Genomic DNA, 24,180 nt, shown 5'->3' on the forward strand with positions numbered 1-24,180 from the left:
TCCTAGGTAATAGAGTTCATAAATGGATGAAAGATTTTCCTTGTTAAGAAAATGAATGGGAATGTATTTTTCTTCTTTTGTTTTTTTTTTTTTTTTTTGAGGAAAAATTTTCTTCTTTTGTTTATTGGTCGTTCAAAAACTTTAGCAACTATATTAAGTCCAAAGGGCATTACATTCAATTGATAATGTCCTCTAGGAGTGAGTATAAATTCCTAGCTGGAATTCTCTGAATACGACATACACCTTTGTACAGAGAAAAGATGACTTATTGCGCAAATTAGAATTATGCATAAGCTTGCCAAGGGTTTATTATAGAGAAGGTGACAAATTATAGTAATTTGTTTCAAGACTAAACATAAACAGACTATAACTAGTAAATGATGATAAGAGAAATATTCCTCTAGTTAGTCCTCAACCACAATCTTTAGAACTTCGGAAACTGAACATTTGAAGCACATCTTCCTTTCGGAGGCACTGGACACTCGATGATTTCTGACCCAGAACTGTCCACACAGAAGTAGATTTTGTAAAGTTGGCTGTTAGTCTGTTACCATCTGAATCCTTATTGCACCCTATCCTAGGGGTGTGCCCAATGCCCTTTATTATTGCTTTTACAATGTTGTCTAACCTGTAAAATCCATCATCTGGTTCAATTCTTGCAATCCTGAGTATTTGTAGGAGGTTTGCTTTCTTCTTTAGATTGAGAGCCGCCTCAAAGTATTCATGCTGGTCAAGTTGAGATTCTGAGCAAGCCCCATGTTTTTCCCATTCATGTGACTGGAACCTAAAGCCATTGCTACTTGGGCAGCTAAGTGATGGCTGATCCTTTTGCAGATTGGTCATGAGGTCTGAGAGCTACAGAAACCATCATATACCTGATTCATATATAAGAAAAAGTTAATAATGGTAATGTGTAAATTTGTGAGACTTCTAAAGCTTACATGGCATAATTATAGAAGGTCAACAAAAAGTTAGGCGCTTCAGTTTAATAGTATTTATAGACAATGAGAACAAACTAATATTTTTGAAAAGCTTGAATTTTAAAAAAAATGTACAAAATGATTTCTTTTACCTCCACATTTCTTTTGACTTTGATATGTAGTCTTCAAGGGATGCATACAAACTACAAAAGTGAGCTGAATCTTCACAAGTTTTCTTGTGCTCAATATCTTGATTAGGAGCTTTCTCACATTTTCCTAGTTCATTGTTCTCACTTTTCAATCAGATCTCTCTATCCAACATTTTACCCCTATTTTTCAAAAGGAAGCTGCAGTAGCACTTGAGCATTGTTCATAAACAACAGTACTAACCTTCAACTGTTTATGTAGAAAAGCATACATTTTATGAGACACTTATCAAGGAAAAAATAATGGTGCAAGATAACATGTTTCATAAAATAAACTTCACCAGCATGATTTTTAGTAGTCCAATAATGATTATGTAGATTTCCATTCCTAAATTAGTAATAGAAATTGCACGTGCAGGCAACAATCAATGTCTCGAAGCAGTGGAAAAACACATACAGAGAGAGAGAGAGAGAGTTAAAAAACAAAAGAATGGCCCTAATGCTCACCCATAGCAAAAGAAAAGGAACAAGAGTACAACTAGACCAAAGATACAAATAGTTCTAGGTCTAAGTATTATATTCAATTGATACAAAAGTGTTTTCCACTATCTTTAAGGGTCTGGTAGCGCACCACCTGATGTAATATTTTTTCACCATAGGTACCTTGGAGTTGAGGCAAAGGGACTCATTACAAGGCGTTATCAATATGGAAACATCTTGACGAAGTGTGGAAAACAACATTTGCCAGAGGATAGGAAATATTGACCTCGAATGTCCGATAATACATAAAGCTATTAATAAATTTGAGCACGCTAAGGCATAGGAGTGATAATCTAGACAATGCAATTCTTTGCATGTTTAAGGGCACGAACTCCCTGAAAAATTATATTGCAATTGAATTATAAGATCATGAAAAGGCATGTAATATGCAAGGAGGAGAGAATATGTGAAAGATATTTTTTTTTTCATACTTGATGCATTTGCCACATCCCCATAGAGCTGATAGTCGATGTGTGTACAATCACACAAAGTGAAAAAATCCTCAGGGTTTTGCTAGATAAAACTATAGAAAATGGACATTGTACCTGAAAATGAAGCAAAACATATGTAAGAAATTCATAGTCATGCCATAGGATAGTATAGACAGGCTGGATGCGAAGAGTCAAACCAAGGAGAACATTTAGCCAAACGTATAGTAGATAAAAAAATTTTAAAAAAAAAAAAACAGATATCTATCTAACACAATTAATAAAAAGTAAAACAAGAAGGATTCCTCTTATAAATCACAATATGGAAAAAGATCATCACTGATTAGATTCCTAGTTGTAAACTCTCTTCTTACCGAAAGACTATCATTTAATACTTTCCAGAGGAAAATAAGCACTTTGAGAAAGGATTTAAGCTTCCATAGGTTGGCCTACATTTAAGAACTATATCTCAGAGTTCTGCTCCTTCCATATAAGCATTCACTATAGAGAAGCCAGTAGGCTTGGTTAACAGTAAAGAGACCTGACTAATTCATGGGGCCTAATCAGTTTAACTGCACTTCCTGACCTAGGAGTTAGCTCCTTCTAAATAATAGAGTTAGCTACATGTGATGCATATCAATTCCTCACTAATGCACAATTTCATTGTGTGGTAGCTTGGTCAAAAAAATCAAAAGCCCTTGTAATATGTGGATAATTTCCCCCAGTCACATTGGATCTTACATTAAGCCAAAAGTCAGTTATTAGGAATCGAGTTCCCATTTCCTACCACCATTTAGCTTCTGTGGGAACAGATAATCCCATTGTTTTTTTTTTTTTTTTGATAAATATATAATTTCATTAAAAATTAACTTGAAAACATCCTAGAAAGTAGCATGAATCTATACCCAACCTCTGTTTCAAGATGTGATAGTAATTTGCTTCTGATTTCCATGGATTGGTAAGTAGTCATTGTATCAATATTATAATTGCAAGTTCGATGCATAATACATATATACAATTTTTAAAAGCCTTTTTTTTGTCTTTTGAGTATTGGGATGGGTACTACAAGTTTTCTTATAATCAATCCTTGTTTCTCTAAGTTGTGAAGAGTGTTTATGGCCATGTATTTTGTGGCTTGAGAAGTTAAGTGGCATATAGTGCCAACCTGAATCACAGCTAAAATTCATAACAAAAATCTGGCAATGGGTAAACTGGAACTTCAGCATTGGATCACAGAAGGTATACTTCTTTTTTTCATCAAATATGCTGTTTACACAGAAAGTTGAATTGAGGCAAGTTCTTAAATGGACAAATGTCTATGGATATTATTTACCTGAGGACAAGCATGCCAAGAAACAATTCTTTGAGTACTTGAAGGAGACAATATGTCTCATTTTGTATTGCTTCACTTAAGAGCTATTTGTAATGCAAGTTAAACCAAGTCGGGTCTAGGTGACTACATCAATGTGCAGAGAAGGAGCTTCAAGTTTACATTGGCGTAGAGGGCCCATCAAAGGATTTTATTTAAAGGTTCCACAAAAAATTTGCTAGATTGCCCTTGTCTTCAGTTCACAGTATGCCATGAAGTTTGAGATGCTTATAGCTCATAACCATCTGCAGAATTCAGAAGTGGGTTAAGATAGTAATTGTTGATTTCCATTTTCCAACTATCCTTTTCTACTTGCATAAGACTAACTTGAAATTGGAGATTTCCCGTTAATGCTTGTCTTGTATTCTAATGGCAATATTGTGACTCGGAACTACTTTGAAAATTCAGTTTGACCTTCAGAGAATTGAATATAAAATGTGGACAGAGGATCCTAAATGATAGAAAGACCATTTTAAATGCAAAAACTTAAGGAACAAAAGAGTTTTATTAAAGATGAATTTTCTTGATCATAAATTTATTTTCGTTTTAGTTTTGGACATAACTTTTTTTTTAATGATACATAATTAATAAATCTACATCATTTATCACAATAAATACTTTAAAAAAAAAAAAGTAAAGACATCTTTAATATAGTTTTAGACTAGTGAAAATAAGTGCTCACAACAGCCGTTACAGTTGTTATGCAAACAATAATGAAATCATGGCCCTGGGATCCACACTATATCAAATATTCCTAATTAATAGAGAAAGAACAAAAAATATTACAGACCTATGCTTTTAGATTGTATCTTTGAAAATTCACTCTTCAACCAATCAAAGATGAACTATATTATTCCAGAGATCCAACCGAAGACATTAAAATGCACAGCCATTATAATTTTTGGCTAATCATGTAAATTATTATAGACCATTTAGGTGTGATGCTGTAATGCAAATCATTTACAATTTATCTCAAACAATCTTGTACACAGCCAAAAAAAAACAATGTAGCTTCTAAAATTCAAAATGATACACATTTTCTACAAAAGTTAGTATTCTATGCTATTGGTGTGCATAGTTTTTTAAATTAAGAAATTAATTAAGTCCAAATGAATAAATAAAACTAGGAAACATATGTAAGATTTTTCCTTGCCATCGGAAGGCCACATGGTAAGCTGAGCAGAAATTATGCATCTCAATTTGACAAATTAGTTTAAAAAAACACAAAATTATACAGATGAAATCTGGGGCCTACCAATGACTTCAACCACAACATCCTAGTCATCTGCATTAACCAAAAAAAAAAGATCAATTAATAGAAATGAAATAATTATTTTATAAATAATAATTGTAAGTTCAAAAACTCATTCAGTTCCCAATTTCTTTCTTATAGAAACATAATAAATACTTATAAGTCGATATGATATCCATTGTCATTGGGTAAAAGACACCAATGAAACAGTGCTACTAAAAAAGGAAACATACCTTGCCATCAAATGCAAAAGAAACCGGACAAAAATGACATAGGAGAAACAGTTTCAATGAAAATTTTTTATTGAGGCATATTTCTTTAGAGTTCATCAGAATGTTTCTTCGACAATGAATAGAGACTGAAGTTAACAAAGTCTTGGGCCATTGAAGTTGAAAACAAACAAAACCCACATCTAATGGTTAAGCCAAAACACATATCTACCATGCCCAAGGCTAAGTCATATTCAGGGAACGCATACCAACTACAAAAGTGAGAGCCAAATCTTCACATGTTTTCTTTTGCTAAACATCCTAATTAGGAGCTTTCTCACATTTTCCTTGTTCATTATTCTCACTTTTCAATCAGATCTATCTATCCAACATCTTACCCCTACTTTTCAAAAGGAAGCAGCAGTAGCACTTGAGCTTTGTTGATAAACAACAATACTAACATTTAACTGTTTATGCAGAAAAGCATGCATTTATGAGATACTTATCAAGGAAAAACTAATGGTGCTACATAACTTGTTTCATAAAATAAACTTCACCAGCATGATTATTAGCAGTCCAATAATGATTATGTAGATTTCCATTCCTAAATTGCTAATAGAAATTGCAGGTGCTGGAATAATTCAATGTCTAGAAGCAGGGGAGGAACACAGAGAGAGAGAGAGAGAGTTAAAAAACAAAAGAACGGCACTAATGCTCACCCATATCATAAGAAAAGGAACAAGAGTACAACTAAACCTAAAATACAAAAATAGTTCTAGGTCTAAGTATTATATTCAATTGCTCCAAAAGTGTTCTCCACTATCTTTGAGGGTTTGGTAGCGCACCACCTGATGTAATATTTTTTCACCATAGTTGCCTAGGGGTTGAGGCAAAGGAAATCATTACAAAGCATTAGCAATATGGAAACATCTTGACAAAGTGTGGAAAACAAAATTTTCTAGAGGACTGGAATACTGACCTAGAATGTCAGATAATGCATAAAGCTATTAATAAATTTGAGCAAGCTAAGGCATAGGAGTGATAATCTAGACATTGCGATTCCTCACATGTTTAAGGCCAAACGTATCTAAGAAATTCATGGTCATGCCATAGGAAAGTATAGACAGGTTGGATGAGAAGAGTCAAACCAAGGAGTATAAAAAACAAACTACAAATATCTATCTAACACAATTAATAAAAAAGTAAAAAGCAAGAAGGATTCATCTTATAAATCACCATAAGAAAAAAGAGCATCAGTGAATAGATTCCTCGTTGTAAAGTCTCTTCTCACTAAAAGACTATCATTTAATACTTTCCAGAGGAAAATAAGCACTTTGAGAAAGGATTTAAGCTTCCATAGGTCGGCCTACATTTAAGAACTATATCTCAGAGTTCTGCTCCTTCCATATAAGCATTCACAATAGAGAAGTCAGTAGGCTTGGTTGATAGTAAAGAGACCTGACTGATTCATGGGGCCTAATCAGTTTATCTGCACTTACCGACCTAGGAGTTAGCTTCTTCTAAGTAATAGAGTTAGATACATGAGATGCATATCAGTTCCTCACTAATGCACAATTTCATCGTGCGGTAGCTTGGTCAAAAAAATCAACAGCCCTTGTAATATGTGGATAATTTGCCCCAAACACACTAGATCTTACATCAAGCCAAAATTCATAGTTATTAGGAATTGAGTTCCCATTTCCTACCAGCCATTTAGCTTTAGTGAGAATAGATAATCCCATTGCTTTTTTTTTTTTTTTTTTGATAAATATATAATTTCATTAAAAATTAAGAAAGTTGCTACCCCAGTACAAAGACTTGACTCAGGTACAATTTTCTTTTCACTTCTTATTTAACATGAAAACTTCCTAGAAAGTAGTGTGAATCTTTACCCAACCTCTGTTTCAAGATGTGATAGTAATTTGTTTCTGATTTCCATGGGTTGGTAAGTAGTCATTGTATCAATATTATAATTGCAACTTCGATGCATAATACATACATACAATTTTTAAAAGCCTTTTTTTACCTGTAATGAAAAGTTATTTATGAAGTGAAGTTGGGTTTTGGGAGTTAGTGAATGACCTGTCTAATTTAAAACTTGAACAGGGGTGCACCTTGTGACACTTTGTTTTCAAGGTTTTGAATTCCTTAATAACAAATAAAATTTCTCTCGAGCATGTGTGGTCAAGTTTATTGTTTGTGAAATCTCTTGAACTAGTTTGAATGATGCTACAAAAGACTCTTAGTCCTTCAGCTCCTCAACACCCCCTATCCCCTCCACCCCCCCCACCCCCAAAAAAAGAAAAAGAGAAACAAAAAGCTTTCAACAATTAATTTTCATCTTTTTTTTTTTTTTTGATAAGTAACAATTAATTTTCATCTATTAAATCAATTCTTAAAATACACCTACATCCAGTTTTAAACACACACACACACATATATCATGATTAAACATGATCTAAATACAATATCAAGCGAGTCCTAAACCCACATTGTTTATTTGCATGATTGTGAAGCTTCTCCTTTCTCTAGCATGGGATTTGGGGAGGGGGTTAGTATTGGGGTATTTATGTTAGAATACCACACATTTTATGAATCTTGAACAGAATTTTTATTGCTGAGACAATCAATCTTCCCTTCAACCCCCCCCCACTTAGTGTGCGTTTGGATACCGCTTATTTTGCTGAAAACTAAAAACACTGTAGCAAAATAATTTTTAAATGTGTAAATAGTGCTGTGAGACCCATTTTTAATGAAAGTTTTGTTAAAAAAAGAAGTTTGTGAGTCCTGTGAACAATACACAGGACCCACAAAAGAAGCCAGAAACACAATTCTGGTATTAAAAAAAAAGAAAACGTAGACGCGCTGGACGTGGACGTGGACGTAATCCAAATGGAGCATTAATTAGAGTATTGAGATGGGTACTAGCAGTTTTTTTATAATCAATCTTTGTTTCTCTAAGTTGTGAAAAGTGTTTATGGCCATGTATTTTGTGGCTTGTGAAGTTAGGTGACATATAGTGCCAACTTGAATCACAGCTAAAATTCATAACAAAAACCTGGCTATAGGAAAATTGGAACTTTTGCATTGGATTACAGAAGGTATACTTCTTTTTCTCATCAAATATGTTGTTTATGCAGAAAGTTAAATTGAGGCAAGTTCTTAAATGGATAAATTTCAATGGATATTATTTACCTGAGGACAAGCTTGCCAAGAGACAGTTCTTTGAGTACTTGAAAGGTTTGTCATTTCCTCCAATTTGAAGGAGACAATGTGTCTCACCTTGTATTGGTCCACTTAAGAGTTATTTGTAATGCAGGTTAAGCCGAGTCTGGGTCTAAGGGACTTCATCAATGTGCTAAGAAGGAGCTTCAAGTTTACCTCAATGTAGAGGGCCCATCAAAGGATTTTTTTACAGGTTCCACAAAAAATTAGCTAGACTGCCCTTGTCTTTAGTTCACGGTATGCCGTGAAGTTTGATGTGCTTATTGCTCACAACCATCTGCAGAATTCAGAAGTGGGTTAACCTATTAAATGCTGATTTTCATTTTCCAACTATCCTTTCTACTTGCATAAGACTGACTTGAAATTGGAGCTTTCCTATTAATGCTTGTCTTGTATTCTAATGGCAATAGAGTGACTCGAAACTACTTTCAAAATTTAGTTTGACCTTTAGAGAATTGGCTATATAATGCGGGCAGAGGATCTAAAGGATAGAAAGATCATTTTAAATGCAAAAACTTAAAGGAATAAAAGAGTTATAACAGCCACTATAGTTGCTATGCCAACAATAATAAAATTATGGCCCTGTGATCCTCACTATATCGAATATTCCAAATTAATAGAGAAAGAACAAAAAATGTTAAAGACTTGTGCTTTTAGATTATATCTTTGAAAATCACCTCTTCAACTGTCTTAAATGACCAGCTAACCTAGTAAATTATTATAGACCATTTAGGTGTGATGCAAATCACTTACAACTTATCTCAAACAATCTTGTACAAAGCCAAACAAATTCAATGTAGCTTCTAAAATTCAAAGTGATGCACATTTTCTACAAAAGTCAGGATTCTATGCAATTGGTGTACATAATTTTTTAAATTAAGAAACCAATTAAGTCCAAACGAGTAAATAAAACTAGGAAACACAAAATCATACAAATGAAAACAAGACTTTGCTCGCATCCAAGGCAGAAGGAAATCTAGGGCCTAGTGACTTCAACTGCAACCATCCCAGTCAACTGCATTAACAAAAAAAAAAAAAAAAAGACCAATTAACCAAAATGAAATATTATTTTATAAATAACAATTTTAGTTCAGAAACTTATTTAGTTTCCAATTTTTTTTTTTACAGAAACACAATAAATATTTATAAGTTGATATGATATCCATTGCCATTGGGTAAAAGACGCAAATGAAACAATGCTACTAAAAAGGGAAACATACCTTGGCATCAAATGCAAAAGAAACCGAAAGGAAACAACAAAGGAGAAATAGTTTCAATGTGATTTTTTGATTGAGGCGTATTTCTTCAGAGTTCAACAAAATGTCCTTGGTTTCTTCCGCAATGAATAGAGAGTGAAGTTAACAAAGTCTTGGGCCATTGAAGTTGAAAACAAACAAAACCCACCACTAATGGTTAAGGTCTAAGGGCCTCAGTTCAGTAACCCTTTCAAGAAAAATCTCTGGGGCAGCAAAAGCAAAATAGCTTAAAAAGCTTGGTGGTGGGCCCAACTAGCCAACTCATGCACGACATAGATGTGTCATCATGGACCAGAGGAGACTGATATTCTTCTTTATCATGAGATCCATAAAATGGCAACTCACGCATGTAATCAACAGCAACATCATCATCATGTACCAGAGGAGACTGATATTCTTCTTTATCATCAGATCCATAAAATGGCAACTCACGCAAGTAATCAACATCAACATCATCATCATGTACTAGAGGAGACTGATATTCTTCTTTATCATCAGATCCATAAAATGGCAACTCACGCAAGTAATCAACATCAACATCAACATCATCATCATGTACCAGAGACTGATATTCTTCTTTATCATCAGATCCATAAAATGGCAACTCATGCATGTAATCAACAACATCATCATCATGGACCAGAGGAGACTGATATTCTTCTTTATCATCGGATCCATAAAATGGCAACTCACGCAAGTAATCAACAACATCATAATCATCATCATATCTAGCCGTTAGAAGGGGCAAGTTAGGTATAGCAGATTCTTGAGGAGGACAGGTACATTCTACGTGGACCCCCCACCTTTTTATATAGTTACAGATGTCAAATGACTCATCTGTAATTGAAACCTTAACAAGATTCTGGTCAGTTGGATTTGATTTATTCAATTGTCTCTGCAGAGACCGTTGAGTTGGAGAAAATAATTGTAGATTATTTCCTCCAAATCTATATAAAAATTGAAAATAATTATCTAATTTTTCATAACCATTGATGGAAATGGAAAGAAAGACAGAAACAAACTCTTGTCCAGGATCAAAACAGATAACCAATTTTGGAAATTTGCGACCAACAAAGAAAAATATGGAATCATCAACACTTTGATGATTAAACCATTTTGGCATCTCAGTTCCCCAAAAAGTAATAGCACGATCAATGCCCCCATCTTCATATTCAATGCCCCCAATTTCAGATGGGAAATTATTGGAGAACTGCGGATCCATTAATATGTCCCCATCTTCACATTCGGTGAATTGTGGATCCATTGATATGTCCCCGTCTTCAGATTCAGCACCCTCCATTGATATGTCCCCGTCTTCAGATTCAACACCCTCCATTGATATGTCCCCATCTTCAGATTCAGCACTCTCAGTTTCAGATGGGAAGTAATTGGTGAACTGCAGATCCATTGATATGTCCCCATCTTCAGATTCAGCACCCTCAATTTCTGATGGGAAGTAATTGGTCAACTGTGGATCCATTAATTTGTTGCTTCTTGCCCTACCACATACTCTACTTGGTAAAATCCCAATAATTTCTATTACCTACATGCAATTAGAAAATTCAAGATATTTTTCACTTAGCAAATCTCTTAAAGTATTTAGAGAAAGTAAAAAAAATTGTTTCTTTATATATATATATGTATCTTAAAGAAAGAGAGAAACCTGATTCAATAGCCCGCTTGGTGATTGGGTATCCAACAACATGCAATTCTCTGCTTCAACCAACCTTATCGACTGTGGAAGTCCTTGAATTTCACGAAGAAGCTTGCAGTCCGTAATATGAAGTGATTTTAATTTGGGAAATCTGCTAATACTTTCAGGGATGGTAACAATATTGGTTTTAGATAGATTTATAAATTCCAATGCGGGGAAGTAATCAGGCTTCATCAAAAGATCTAATTCATTTATGGCTTCACGCCCTACGAAATCCAGTTCTTTCAAGTTCATAAACCCATATCCGAAAGAGCCATCAAAAGAATTGCACGTCGGTCTCAATTTGGCAGTAGGAGTTTCCAATCTCCAAAGCTGTTGCAATTTATAAATGCTATCTGGAAGATCCCAAAGGTTTTTGCAATCAATAAGGCTTAATTCGTGAAGCTTAGTGAGATTCTTGATTGATGAAGGCACCTCTCTAATACCACTCCCACTTAAATTTAAAATCTCTAAACATTCCATTTCTGGATTAAAATTAGGGAGCTTCTCAAGCCTTGGGCAATCAATAAGAAGAAAAGTAACAAGAGATTTCAACATGAGCTGGCTTGGAAGAATTTGAAGTTTTCTGCAACCGTGGAGATCCCATGTTCTAAGCTTTTCAAGAGATCCAAAGCATTCATTGATCTCAACTAAATTTTCACAACTAGAGAGGCCCAAATACTCTAAATTTGGGGCCCGTAATTTAGGTAATTTAACTAAATTTTTACAATAAGAGAGGTCCAAATCCTCTAAATTTGGGGCCTGTAATTTACGGAATTTAACTAAATTTCCACAAGAAGAGAGGTTCAACTTCTTTAAATTTGGGACCCTTAATATAGGTAATTTCTTAATAAATTTACAACCCTTGAGATTGACATATACCAAATTTTCTAACTGACGCTCCTGTAGGAAAAAAAAATTCAAAAGTTAGCTGCAACAAAATTTGAAATAAAAATTTTAACAAAAAAATTTAAAAATATACATAATCATACCTGCTTGATTAGCTTTGGCAATTTTATGCAACTATGTGGCATCTCAATAGCAACAAATTGTTCAGGAAAATATTCGAATGGCAAGTGAAAAGGATAATTGGGCCACTTAAGAAATATTAGACTGTGGGGAAGAAATTCAAGTGGTTCACAAATATGTACATTCTTAACCATTAGAAATTTGAGATTTTTCATCTTTTTGAAAGCTCCTGTGTGTAGTTGTACTTTTACCGGTTGGGGCGAATGCAACATTATGCCTCGAATATTTTTTGATCCCTAATTGGAGAAGCATCAAGTCAACTCATAATAGAATTTTCCAAATGTATAATGATTTTAAAATTTCAAGCGAAAATAATATTGATGAACTAATATTTTATAAAATGATAGAAAACAATGAAAGAAAAATACAATACATCTACCTAGTGAAAAAGAAAAAAAAAATAAAGAGAAAAATTCTACATAATCAACTTACTATGTTATTTTTTAGTACATGAAGGACATCATCCTTGAGCCACAACCTACTGCGACTACCAGGCTGTTCAGGGGACTCGCTATGAACAATTTGCCGACCCAATTCTTGCAGTAAATCATGCATCCACAAATTTCCCCTAAAGATGGTTATGAGAGATTTTTCCACAAGAACATCTATATCAATGCTTGGCTTGTAACGAGGAGTTCGTAGTATATTTGTTACACGATCTTTATCTTCTCCTTTGAAGAAACAAGCAATATCTAAAAACATTTTTTTCTCTGTTTCTTCCAAGCCATCAAAACTTATCCGGAGTGTATCCAAAACTTTTTTTTGAGGAGTTTCTTCTAGTCTATCTAGGGCACTTTCCCATGCATCAGGGCTTCTTTGTTTCAAGAAGGGACCCAAAACATTAAGAGCCAAAGGAAGGCCTTGAGCATAACATATCGCTTTCTTGGACAACTCCACATAACCTTCTAAAGGATGGTCTTTCTTGAAGGCTTTTTGACTAAAGAGCTGAAGAGCTTCATCACTATTCAATTCCTTAGCCTTGTATATTTCAGCTCTAGCCACATCATGTTTGGTCAATAGATGTTGATCTCTTGTTGTGATAATGACTCTACTCCCTCGACCAAACCAACCTCGCTTGCCTGCTAACGCTTCTAACTGATCAAGTTGATCCACATCATCAAGAACAATAAGAACACTTTTATAACATAATCTTTTCTCTATCACATTACTTCCCCATTGAACATCTGAAAAATCAATATTTCTTTCAATCAAGATATCAGAAAGAAGCTGTTTTTGTAAATGAACTAAACCAAGTTTTCCACATTCTTCTCTAACATTGGCAAGAAAGCTGCTGCCTTCAAAACGATGACGAAATCTATCATAAAAAACTCGTGCTAGGGTTGTTTTGCCCAATCCCCCCATTCCCCAAATCCCTATAAAGCGAACATCATTCAACCCCATGCCTAATAAATTCACCAGTTCCTCCATACGAGAGTTTATTCCAACAAAATCCTTGTGGACAATTGAGTATTTAGAAATCAATTTATTAGATATTTTTCTAACTATTTCTTCAACAACATTTGCCTCATGTCTGCAACGAACATAGGACAACAATTTGTTGAGTTAGCAAAGGCCATATAGAGAAAAGATTCAGCAAATCAGTTGTCCTTGCTTGTCAAAGCATTTCTACACACACACGCACACATATATGTGATTTGAGTAGTGGTCTCATAATAAAATTTATAAAATAAAAAAAAAAAAATCTACATGGTGGTATTGGGTGAGAATGGTTAAAATATGCCAAAATCTTTAAATATGAAATTAATAACCTTCAATAAAGCTTTTGAGATTGATAATTTAATTGCAGTTATTCCTGGATTTTTTCATCACATGTCAAAATTAGACCAGGCAAAATGGGACTTGAGCTCATTAACCTAATTAAACTTGAAGAAAAAATATATATGAATATGGGTCGGGTTTTTTTGGACACATAAAAAGACGAGTAAATTCAATCTTGTGAAAGTCTGGGTCAGGTCGACTTGCAGGTTGACCATTTTTTAACAACACATGAACTTTTCATTTTGAGTCCTTTTTTGTTCTTTCCTTCCATTTTTTTTTTTTTTTTTTTTTTGTCATTTCTACTTATTTAATTTCCTTTAATTTATTAGTAACATTTTATATATATATATATATATATATATATATTTTATAAGTAAACATTTTATATATTTAGTTATCTTTGAAGATAATCTAAGTTTATTTATATTTTGGATGCAATAGGTGCACTTGATGAGGTTGTTAATGTGATATGGTCCAAATATAGCTTTTGTTTTTCTATTCGTGTGTGATGATGATAAAATTAGTTAACAACTTTGGACCATATAACTTTAAATATTTATGTATTATTTAATTTGGACTATGTTCATTTATGATTTTATGTATTATTCAACTTTGTCAAAAAAAAAAAAAATTTAATTTTATGTGTTATTCAACATTTATTTTTAAGTGATTTTGTTTATAAGTTCTCTTATTTGTTATAAAAGGAAGAGAAGATAGAGTGATTGATTTTTTTTTTTTTTTATATATATATTTTAATGTGAAAAGATATGGGTGATATTGGGTCGACCTAGCCCTCAAAAGAGAGTCATAGGTTTTGTGGCCTGTTTAGGAAAACTATTTCTAACCCAAAACCAATTTGACCCAAACTCAACTAGGTTAAACCCAAACTTGATCAACCCACCTCATTTGCCAAGTCTAGTAAAACAATATATAAAAAGGATGGGTTCAAATTACATGTTATATGGTTTTACAAGAGTTAAACATTTTCTAAACCCTACAATCCTATTATAGATTTATCGATGAAAATTCACTATTTGTCATATTATAAAAAAAAAGACTAAATTACAATTTGCATCATCTAACTTCGACCAAAATTCAATTCAATTCTCAACTTCACTTCCATTCAATCAAGTCCTCTAAATTTTAAATTTTCAAATTTATTCAATTAAGGTCTTCAGTTAGGCTTCGTTTGGGAGTTCAATGGAATGTAATGGAAATGAATAATAAAAAAGAAATGGAAATGAATGGAATGTATTTAAGTAAGGGAAAAGAATGGAAAAGAAATGAATGAAATTGAATTAAGTATCCTTGTTTGGATGTTTTAAAATAAAGGAATGGAAATGAATGGAATGTAAGTAACTTTGTTTGGGAGTAACATAGAAGGAAAGAAACAGAATCATTTTATGAAAATATTACCATTAGACCCATATTTTAAAATAAATGGCAGAATATATAGAAGTATTTTGAGAGTTTTAGTAAAAAATTAGAATGGTTACATTTCCTCCATTAAAACTCTTAAATAAAGGAAGGGAAGAATATTCTAACATTATTTTTTTCGTTCATTTCCATTTAATTTTATTCCATCCTCCTAAACGAGTGCTAAAGATCATATTGTTATTGTCCCCAAAAAAAAAAAATTTAATTAAAAAATCTAAAAAACTAATACAAACTTTTTAAAATGCAGGTGACATCTACGTGATGAAGGTGGTGGACAAAGAGGCCTTGGTGAAGAAGAAGAAGGTGCAAAGAGCGGAGATAGAAAGGAAGATGTTGGACCATCCATCCTTTTTGGCCTAAGCTCCACGCCGAGTTTGAAGCCTCGCATCTCTGTTGCATTGTCATGGAGTTTTGTTCCGGCGGTGACTTGCATCCCTTGTGTCACAAACAAATTGTTGGTGATGGAGAAGGGCGTAATGTGTGGAAGTTGTTTGTTTGTTGGGAAAATTATGGAAAGGTAAAGAAAAGTTGTTTCAAAAAAAATATTGTGTAGAAAATTTGTTGGAGTTTTTTTTTTGGGGTTAAATATGTATAAATTTTTGTTGTATTTATGTATTCTTGAGGAGATTTTTTAAAAAAATTCCTTTCCCTTTTTTTTCTTTCAATTTGGAAAAGAAAAGATAAATATTTTTTTCCTTAATTTATAATTTTTTTAATTAAAATTTTTCAAAATAACAAAACCAAATATTACTAAGCATGAATTGTAATTTAACCTATAAAAATGAGCTATTATTTTGTGTAATTTTTTCTGTATATTATTTTGGGTAAAAAAAAATGTAAAAGTGAGTCTTTATATAGACGTATCTTTTGTAGTATCAGCAATAAGAATGTAGGGCAAGTTTAATACTATAATGGGCCCAAGCCCAGTAAGCTAACATGAATACACTAACAACTGACATCGACCATCAATCCTCACAAATCTAATGTAATTGTTTAGGTAAATCATTAAAAATCATAGACTTTAAATACACGAATTTGTTTTAGCCAAAGTCCAAAACCATTTGACATCAAGATTCATAGCCCTTCGACCAAAAAAAAAAAAATCATAGCCCAAAAAGAAATTCTATCGAATTAAAAACTTTAGTATTAGGAATTATACATGTCTCTATTAGACGAAAACATGAACTAAATAAGCAGAACTAGTCAAACAAAACTGTGAGCAAGAAAACCAAAACCCATAAAAGCAACCATCCATTTCCAAGCACATCACCAAATATAGAACCACGCATCCAAGTTGCACCAAAATAAAATCAAATGCTCAATTCTTTTTTTTTATCTAGTTTCATTATTGGATCCACCATCTTTTGGGATTAGAGATAAAAGTGTATTATGATGATCTTAGTTGTACCTACAGAGGAAAGGGACAGAGAGAGAGAGGGTGGGTGGGATACGAGAATTAATGATATTTATTTTTTGGCAAAATACACCATCTTCCATTGAGATTTCACAAAATAACATTTTTACCTTGAGGTTTAATAAATGTAAATAGTGACAGAGCAAGAATTTGAGTTTATAGGGATAAGATTAAAATAAAATATTGAAGAAAAAATTAATTCCAAAAATGTTTATTAATATAAGAAAAAATAGTTAATTTATTAAACAAAACAAAAATTGATTGATAAAGAAAACATAGTGTAGATGTAAGTTATAACTTTTTTTTTGGTAATTGGTTTCAATTTCTTATTTGAGCCTAGTATTAGAGGTTTTTTTTTTCTTGGACAGCACCTAGTAGTATTGGAATTATTATGACGTCATTGTTATGTTTAAACTACATCATAATTTAAGCTGACTATAATATATATATTTCAAAGAAGTAAAACAGATAATTTTAATGCTTAAAAGTGAGATAAAAAATAAATTAACTTGGAAGTATTAATAGTATGGTCATATGTTCAAAAATTTTAAAATGTTCTATGTTTGTCTTTGATTTTTTTAAAGTCCTTTAAAAAGTATATAGCAATGTAAAAAAAAAAAAGTTTTAAAACAAGAAGTAAAAGTCAAAAAATTGGTTAGAAAAAATTGTGAAAACATACCATGTCATAATTTTAACACTACAAATAAGATTTTTTTTTTTCCTTGATTATATTGGGAGAGTTAATTAAAAGACGAAAGTATATAGTAGTTCCAAAGAATTCTGAAAACAACAACATATAAAAATTGGCAGATTGATTAGGGGATATTGTGATAATATATCATGTTATAACTTTTTTTTTTTAGATAATGACAGAAACTTAATTCAATGTGAATGTATATCATGTTATTATTTTAAGGTTACAAATAAGATTTTTTGTGTTTTTGGAGAGTGTTATTTTCAATTAAAAATTTTAAATTAAGAATATTTTATACACACAAAACTGAAATCTTAATTTTTAAGAGAACCGGAGGGAATTTAGGGGTGGGGTTGGGGGCAATTGCGCCCGCCCTGCTGGTCTGGCTCCACCCCATATGCAACAGATAAGTTCATCACCTCTTATAAGTTATAACAACACTATTATATAATGGAATATTCAATTAGAAAAGTAATGATTTGAGGGGAGATGAACTTATCTGTATTTAATAGAATTTCAAGAATGAGAGTGTCATATCTTGAAATGTTTGGGAATGAGCGTCATCTTGTGAAACCTCAAAGAATATTGGTGCATTACTTTTTTAAAAATTAAAATACTAAGAATAGGCAAGTTTAGAGGGCATGAATGGAATACTAGCTGTATTTTCTACAATGAAATTAGACAAGAATGATGGACTTGTGACTTGCTATCTTTAACAAATATACATAAAGTAACTTACTAACTTATGTGTGATTTATATAATATTTTTGACTTGAAAATTTATACGAGAAACTGAAACTTATCAAATTCCCTTTGAAGTGTACTTGATTATATACAAACTTTGCAAAAGTTACTCAATTATCAAAGTTGGAATTTGATTGACTTAAATATCACTAGCCAGTAGAAAATCAAAAGCAAAAAGACAAGAAAAGAAAGTGATCATATGGTCAAGTGAAGAAATTCTTACTTGTCTCGTAAATCCCATCCAGCAATTTTAGCAACTTGTGTCAAAGCAGCTTTCCATCTATATACTTCCTCTATATTATCTTTGTAACGCTTTTCATGTTTAGCAAAGGCTTTTCCAAAAGTCTTCTTCAGATTCCTCACATCACTAGGATCAATGTAGTGAAAAACAGGCAAAACTATAAGCCTCATCTTTTCCATGCACTCAACAATCTTTGCTAGTTCAACCAAACACCATCTCGATGAAGCGTAGTCTTGTGAGATAATGACAACAGCAAATCTTGATTCTTCTATTGCTCTCAAGAGCTCCGGAGCAATGAATGTTCCTCGCTCAAGTTTTTCATCATCCCTGAATGTGAATATACCTTTCTGATTCAAAGCAGCATATAGATGGTCTGTAAAATTTTTACGGGTATCACTGCCCCTGAAGCTAAGAAAGACATCGTATTTAAATCCAGACGTGGTAGAAGAAGAAGATGACGATGCGCTTTTTGTGCCCATAAAAGCCATCGGATGTTAACTTGATGATTCTTGAACTACAAAAAAACAGATATGGATCAGGTATAATGAAGCCAAAAACAGAGAGAAAGAGAGAGAGAAACCGGTCACTAGTCCGGTTTTTTAAACCCACAAAACCGGAAATTTTATCTTTGCAGGAAACCGTTCCGATCGCGGTCAAACTGTCCGGTTGTCGGAACCGTGCACAGGTTTGCCGGTTTCTTTCCCTAAATTTTTTTTTTTTTTCTACAAAAGCAATGGTTGTCAGGACTCAAAAGCCGAAGTTACCTCTTTTTTGCCGGATCTGTTTGTTTGGGGAGAGATTGACGAGATGGCTTGAAATAGATTAGAGGCTTTTCCTAATCTGCTTGTGTTGGAGGGTGAATAAGTGAAGAAAGAGAGATTGAGGCTGGCCTGGGTTCTGATCGTTAAGTGAGGCGGACGTAGAAAGAGAGAGAGATGATTGAGAAGTGAGAACCGAGAGAGGGAAAGAGGGTCTGTGAGAGACAAGTAAAGTGGGGTTCTTTTTTGGGGAAGAGAGGCAAAACGTACTAGCGGGGTTATTTTATTCTAAAAAACTTAAAAAAGCCATGTTGACTATTCAGCAAAAAGAAAAGAACCATGTGGAATACTTCTTTCCTATTTATCTTGAACGGTTTTTAAATAAATTAGTTTATTGAACCTTTTGAGATATTATTTATGTTCTACAAATTTGTTAAGACTTAATAAGAGGAATTTTACCGTCTTTATTTTTTATTATTTAATCAAGATATATATTAAATCTTTTTAAATATTATATTATTTTAATCAATATTGATTTTTATATTATTAATTATTAAAATAATTATTACGTCATCACGGTTCAACCTTGATTGAACTTTGATTTTACTTCAAAAACTTTAAACTTCTCTCTATCGTTTCTTAAAAAAAAAAAAAACTTTGAACTTCTCTCTTTTAGAGTTTAATCAACGGTTCAAGTTTGAAAATCATGTCATGTTGTGGTTAAAAAATAATAATTGAGGATTAAGATTAATAAGAGAGAGTGAAGGAATTGAAAAAGAGTGAATTGAATTAGAGAAAGAAATAGGAATCAGATCCGTGCAACAGGAAATGTGTTTGCAATTGAAGAGAAGAGAGTATAAAGGTGTGTTTAAATATTATTTATTTTGCTAAAATTGAAAAATTATTACTGAAAATATTATAAATAAAAGTAAAAGTTAATTGAAATAGTATAATAGAGTCCATAAATAATGTCAAAAAGTATAGTAAGACTCGTAAATAATAACATAAATAAATTAAATAATGAAATAATTTTAATTTTTAATCCTAACTCAAATGTGCAGAGAAAGAATTTGTAATTAAAAAAAAAACAGCAATAGAGTAAAAAAAAATATGTGTTAACACTACACTCACGTTCGTTTTCCACCACGGTACTGTACTATAATTTAATTTTCTGACAACGCGCAATGGACTTAAAACCTAATCAATCATAAATGGGTAATGTGTTGTCAAGTTTGTGTCTGTGAGTACTGCCATTATATACCATCCCATAAATAGATATATTTTTGTTTTCTAATATTTGAAATAAAAAGTGCTTTTAAATACATTACTGGCTTACTTTAAAAAAAAACTAGTTTATTTTGTTTATTTTTTTAATTATTAAATGGTGAGATAAATAGATTTAAGCACATAAGCTAGGGAATAAAAAGAAATGCACTAAAGTTGTTATGAACTAATTGATAAATGGACTACTTTAAAGCATTTCAGTTAACAATTTATCCTATTATTATATAATTAACTAACTCTTATGGCTTGGTTGGAAGTTTAGAGAGGGAGGAGAGTAGAGGGGAGTAGAGGGGAGGGGAGTAGTGGAGAGGAGAGTAGAGGAGAATGAATCCCCTCCACCTTGTTTGGATGTTTTTAAAATTAGTAAGGGGGAAAAGAGTAATTAGCCCTTCCCCTTGTGTAATTTTGTTAATATAATAAGGGTAAATTAGGTAATTTACTTGGTCAATAGTTTATGTAATCTACTCCCCCTCCAAATCTCTCCAATTTGGGGGAATTAAAAATAGGGGGCTAGAGGGAGTTGAAACCCCTCCAAACTCCTCCAAACCCCTCCCCCTCCTTCCTTAAAAAACTTCCAAACAAGGTAATTAGATTACTCTCCCTCCCTCTACTCTACTCCCCCTCCTTTTTTAAACATCCAAACAGGCCATTAATAACAATATGTGTTGTGTATCTAAGAGTTAAACATTTTTAGATATACATCACTGTCAATTTCTTTAAAATCTTCTCCTTCCTCCTCGTGTGTGTTAAAAATACTTAGTATTCTTAAAAAAAAAACTCTTAATAACAAAAATAAAATTTTAAATAATAAAATTAAATAAAAACTGTGGGGCCTGTGGGCCTGGAAGCCCCGGCCCACTTTTAGGCTGGCCCAAGGCCCATGCCGAGGAGGGACAATTGTCCCAGGCCGGTGTCTATGGGCTTCAGCCCTTACTAGGCCCGCGCCGAGGACACCCTTACCTCGGCACTCCTATTCTAACTCCAGGTGGTGGACAAACCCGGAATAAGTGGTCACATCCACACTTAATGCATTTACCTAACTCCCCTGGCAGCATTAATGCTGATAGGATTTCTGAGCGCCACAACCTTGGGTGCTGTGACTCACAGTAAGGTGGGGAACACAGCGGATGGGACAGGTTCTAAAGCAAGTAACCTGGATGATTGACAGCCGTAAGGCTAGGATCAACGGAAGGAGACACATATAATGCAAAGGACCCCTCTTGAGAAAAGGGCTCCCGGGGGACAAAGAGGGAGGGGCAATCTCCAGTCAAGAGGAGCTGGGTCAATACCCCTCTGAAGGCTCAAGTTTTCCAAGGACCCGTTGCAGGCCTGCCAGCGTCTAGCCCTTCGTCCCACTCTCTAATAAATGTATTGTGGGGATCCTTCACAACCTGAGCCCCTACAAAAACTAAGCACATAATAGAAGTGCATTAGCTTTAAGAGGTTTTTAAAACAACTTTAGAGGTTAAAAAAATAATTACTATTTTTGGTTTATCACTTTTTATATAAGATTATAATAATTTAAGATTACAAAATATTTCATATTATTCTAATCTCATCACCTCATTAAATGGTGGTAATCTTTTATTATTTATTGGTAAAAATATAGTAATTTATATTAACAAAATTGTGCATACTAATAAATTTATTATACTTATAAAAATAATTTTAAAAAAAAAAACTCTAAAATACATCAAAACTACTAAAAAGATAATGGTATTGTTTGAAGTAGACTGCAATGGTATGTAGCACTGTAAACCCATGTTTCCACGAGCATTCTCATCAGGTGTGCCAAATGTGCCAAGTGCCAAATATTTGGCATTTGGCACATTTGGCACACCAAACACCAAAAACAGAGTATCATCAGGTGTGTTATATGTGCCAAAATTATGAAACATGCTACAGTACGCTCTCAAATATGAGAGCGTACAGACGAGAATGCCATTTTTTTTATGCTTATTTTATTCAGTTTTCCTCTCTCCTCCCAACACATCTCTCCTAGGACAACAACTTCAGAGTCTCCCAAGGCGCGCTCCAAGCTCTGGACTCCGCCGTCGTGCTCTCCGGCGACCATTTCAAGCTCCACTTCAACACCACCCTTGTCCCCTCCGTCGTCGAGCGCCTCAGCGACGCCAAACAGCCTGTCCGCAACGCCGCCCGGCGGTTCCTCCTCACGCTCATGCAGGTCTCTTCTCCGTCCACGACTCCTCACTTATGCTTGGAGTCACAAGAGCTGGGTTTGATGGATCTCCCACCTCCGACGCTTTTGGGTTTTTTGATTTGGGATGGGTTTGATGGGTCTCCCACTTCGACGCATCACTCCCACAAGAGCTGGGTTTGACGCTTTTGGGTTTTTTTTTTAATGATATTTTAATGTGATGTATATATTATTTTAATGTATGGGATTGAAGAATAGAACATCTGATAAATGGGATATTGTAAAATGATGTGCTAAAATGATAAAGTAAGTTTTTGATGTGTCAAAATGACATTTTTTCTGAGAGAGCTAATGAGAATGCTATAATGTACACTAATCTCCTCTAATAATTTTCTAACAAGGCGCAATGGATTTTTATCAGTCATTATCAATTACCCATATATTCATTCAAACGTACAACAGAAGCTTTACCACTCTTTCCACAATACATGCATTGAAAAAAATATATTGCAATCAATTGCATGCCATTTAAAAAAAAAATGGTAAGTCAAGTCAAGTAAATATTTTGATATTAGATTTCTATTTGTGGGAGCTATCTAAATGTAAATAAAAGAAAAAAAAGTTGAAGAAGAATTTTGTCCACAAATTGAAAATAAAATCCAAGAACCTTCGTCAATTGTCATGAAATTTCCCAAGAATCCAATACGGTGCTTACTCATCATATGTTGAGAACACTTCTATATTGAAAAGAAAGTACCTTGCTTTTACAAGTTGAAAATAAAAGTTTTGATAGGTATTACATAATAGAGCTTACAAGATAACATTTTCACCACATCCACAAAATACCAAATTTTGGGGCTTCATATGCATGGTGCATTCTCTTTGCAATTCTCACTTAATTTTAGATTATTATATATGCCTCCATGTCTATATGTTTTCGTAGGTTCAAATTATCATTAACGATAGGTGTAAACATTCTATTTCATTCTGACCTATGCTCGAGCCCCTCGGTACCAATGACAAGAAATCAATTCGCTATTAAAATTATCAGCATTGTGTGAGGAGCCTAATGAGCAAATTAACCCAAAAAGTGGCATAATACAATATAAACCCAAGCCCAACTAAGACCCAAGAACTAAGCACAAAAACCCATTTGGACGAGGCTTACAGAAGGTGCATATGCCAAGTATATGATGCGTATGCACCCAATCTATGGCATACACACCTTTTGTAATATTTATGCTCTAACAAAAAATATCTCTTATATATATATATATATTAATAGGTAAAGTTGAGAGAAAATCTAATTAGATTTCAAATTTGAATTCAATTAGAGTTTAATTTTGCGTCACATGTCCCATCTAATCTAAGTTTTTAAATTTTTGTGCCAAGTGAGTTAATTTGATGTAAAAATTGAATTTCAATTAGAGTTTAATTTTGCGTCACGTGTCCCATTTAGTCTAAGTTTTTAAATTTTTCTGCCAAGTGAGTTAATTCGGTATAAAAATTAGATTTCAATTAGAGTTTAATTTTGCTCCACGTGTCTCATCTAATCTAAGTTTTTTTTTTAATTTTTGTGCCAAGTGAGTTAATTATGTGTAGAA

General features: G+C 33.2%; 2 protein-coding genes across 9 annotated transcripts; both read right to left on the reverse strand.

Annotated features, from left to right (window-relative positions):
• Positions 1-411: 411 nt before the first annotated feature.
• Positions 412-843, reverse strand: LOC136070376 (ribonuclease 3-like). Its single transcript, XM_065780258.1, has one exon. It carries the CDS (start codon positions 841-843, stop codon positions 412-414), a length of 432 nt encoding a protein of 143 aa, XP_065636330.1.
• A 232-nt stretch (positions 844-1,075) lies between these two features.
• LOC111988624 (TMV resistance protein N) lies at positions 1,076-19,384 on the reverse strand. Of its 8 annotated transcripts, none has more exons than XM_065779766.1 (12): positions 19,141-19,384; positions 18,359-18,890; positions 12,500-13,598; positions 12,031-12,303; positions 11,009-11,941; positions 9,310-10,888; positions 9,023-9,104; positions 8,060-8,366; positions 4,659-4,688; positions 3,368-3,648; positions 2,038-2,151; positions 1,076-1,316 (listed from the first exon to the last, which is right to left on the reverse strand). In XM_065779766.1, the coding sequence occupies exons 2-6, from the start codon at positions 18,862-18,864 to the stop codon at positions 9,536-9,538; spliced, it is 4,164 nt and encodes a 1,387-aa protein (XP_065635838.1). In that variant the 5' UTR covers positions 18,865-18,890; positions 19,141-19,384; the 3' UTR covers positions 1,076-1,316; positions 2,038-2,151; positions 3,368-3,648; positions 4,659-4,688; positions 8,060-8,366; positions 9,023-9,104; positions 9,310-9,535. The 8 variants fall into 8 exon arrangements, with proteins under 8 accessions (XP_065635838.1, XP_065635835.1, XP_065635840.1 ...); XM_065779763.1 differs by having other exon boundaries at positions 1,076-1,941; XM_065779768.1 differs by having other exon boundaries at positions 1,730-2,151.
• Between the last annotated feature and the right edge of the window lie 4,796 nt (positions 19,385-24,180).

Source organism: Quercus suber, unplaced genomic scaffold (genome assembly GCF_002906115.3).
Source record: "Quercus suber isolate HL8 unplaced genomic scaffold, Cork oak 2.0 scaffold_13, whole genome shotgun sequence".
In the NCBI taxonomy this organism is placed as follows: domain Eukaryota; kingdom Viridiplantae; phylum Streptophyta; class Magnoliopsida; order Fagales; family Fagaceae; genus Quercus; species Quercus suber.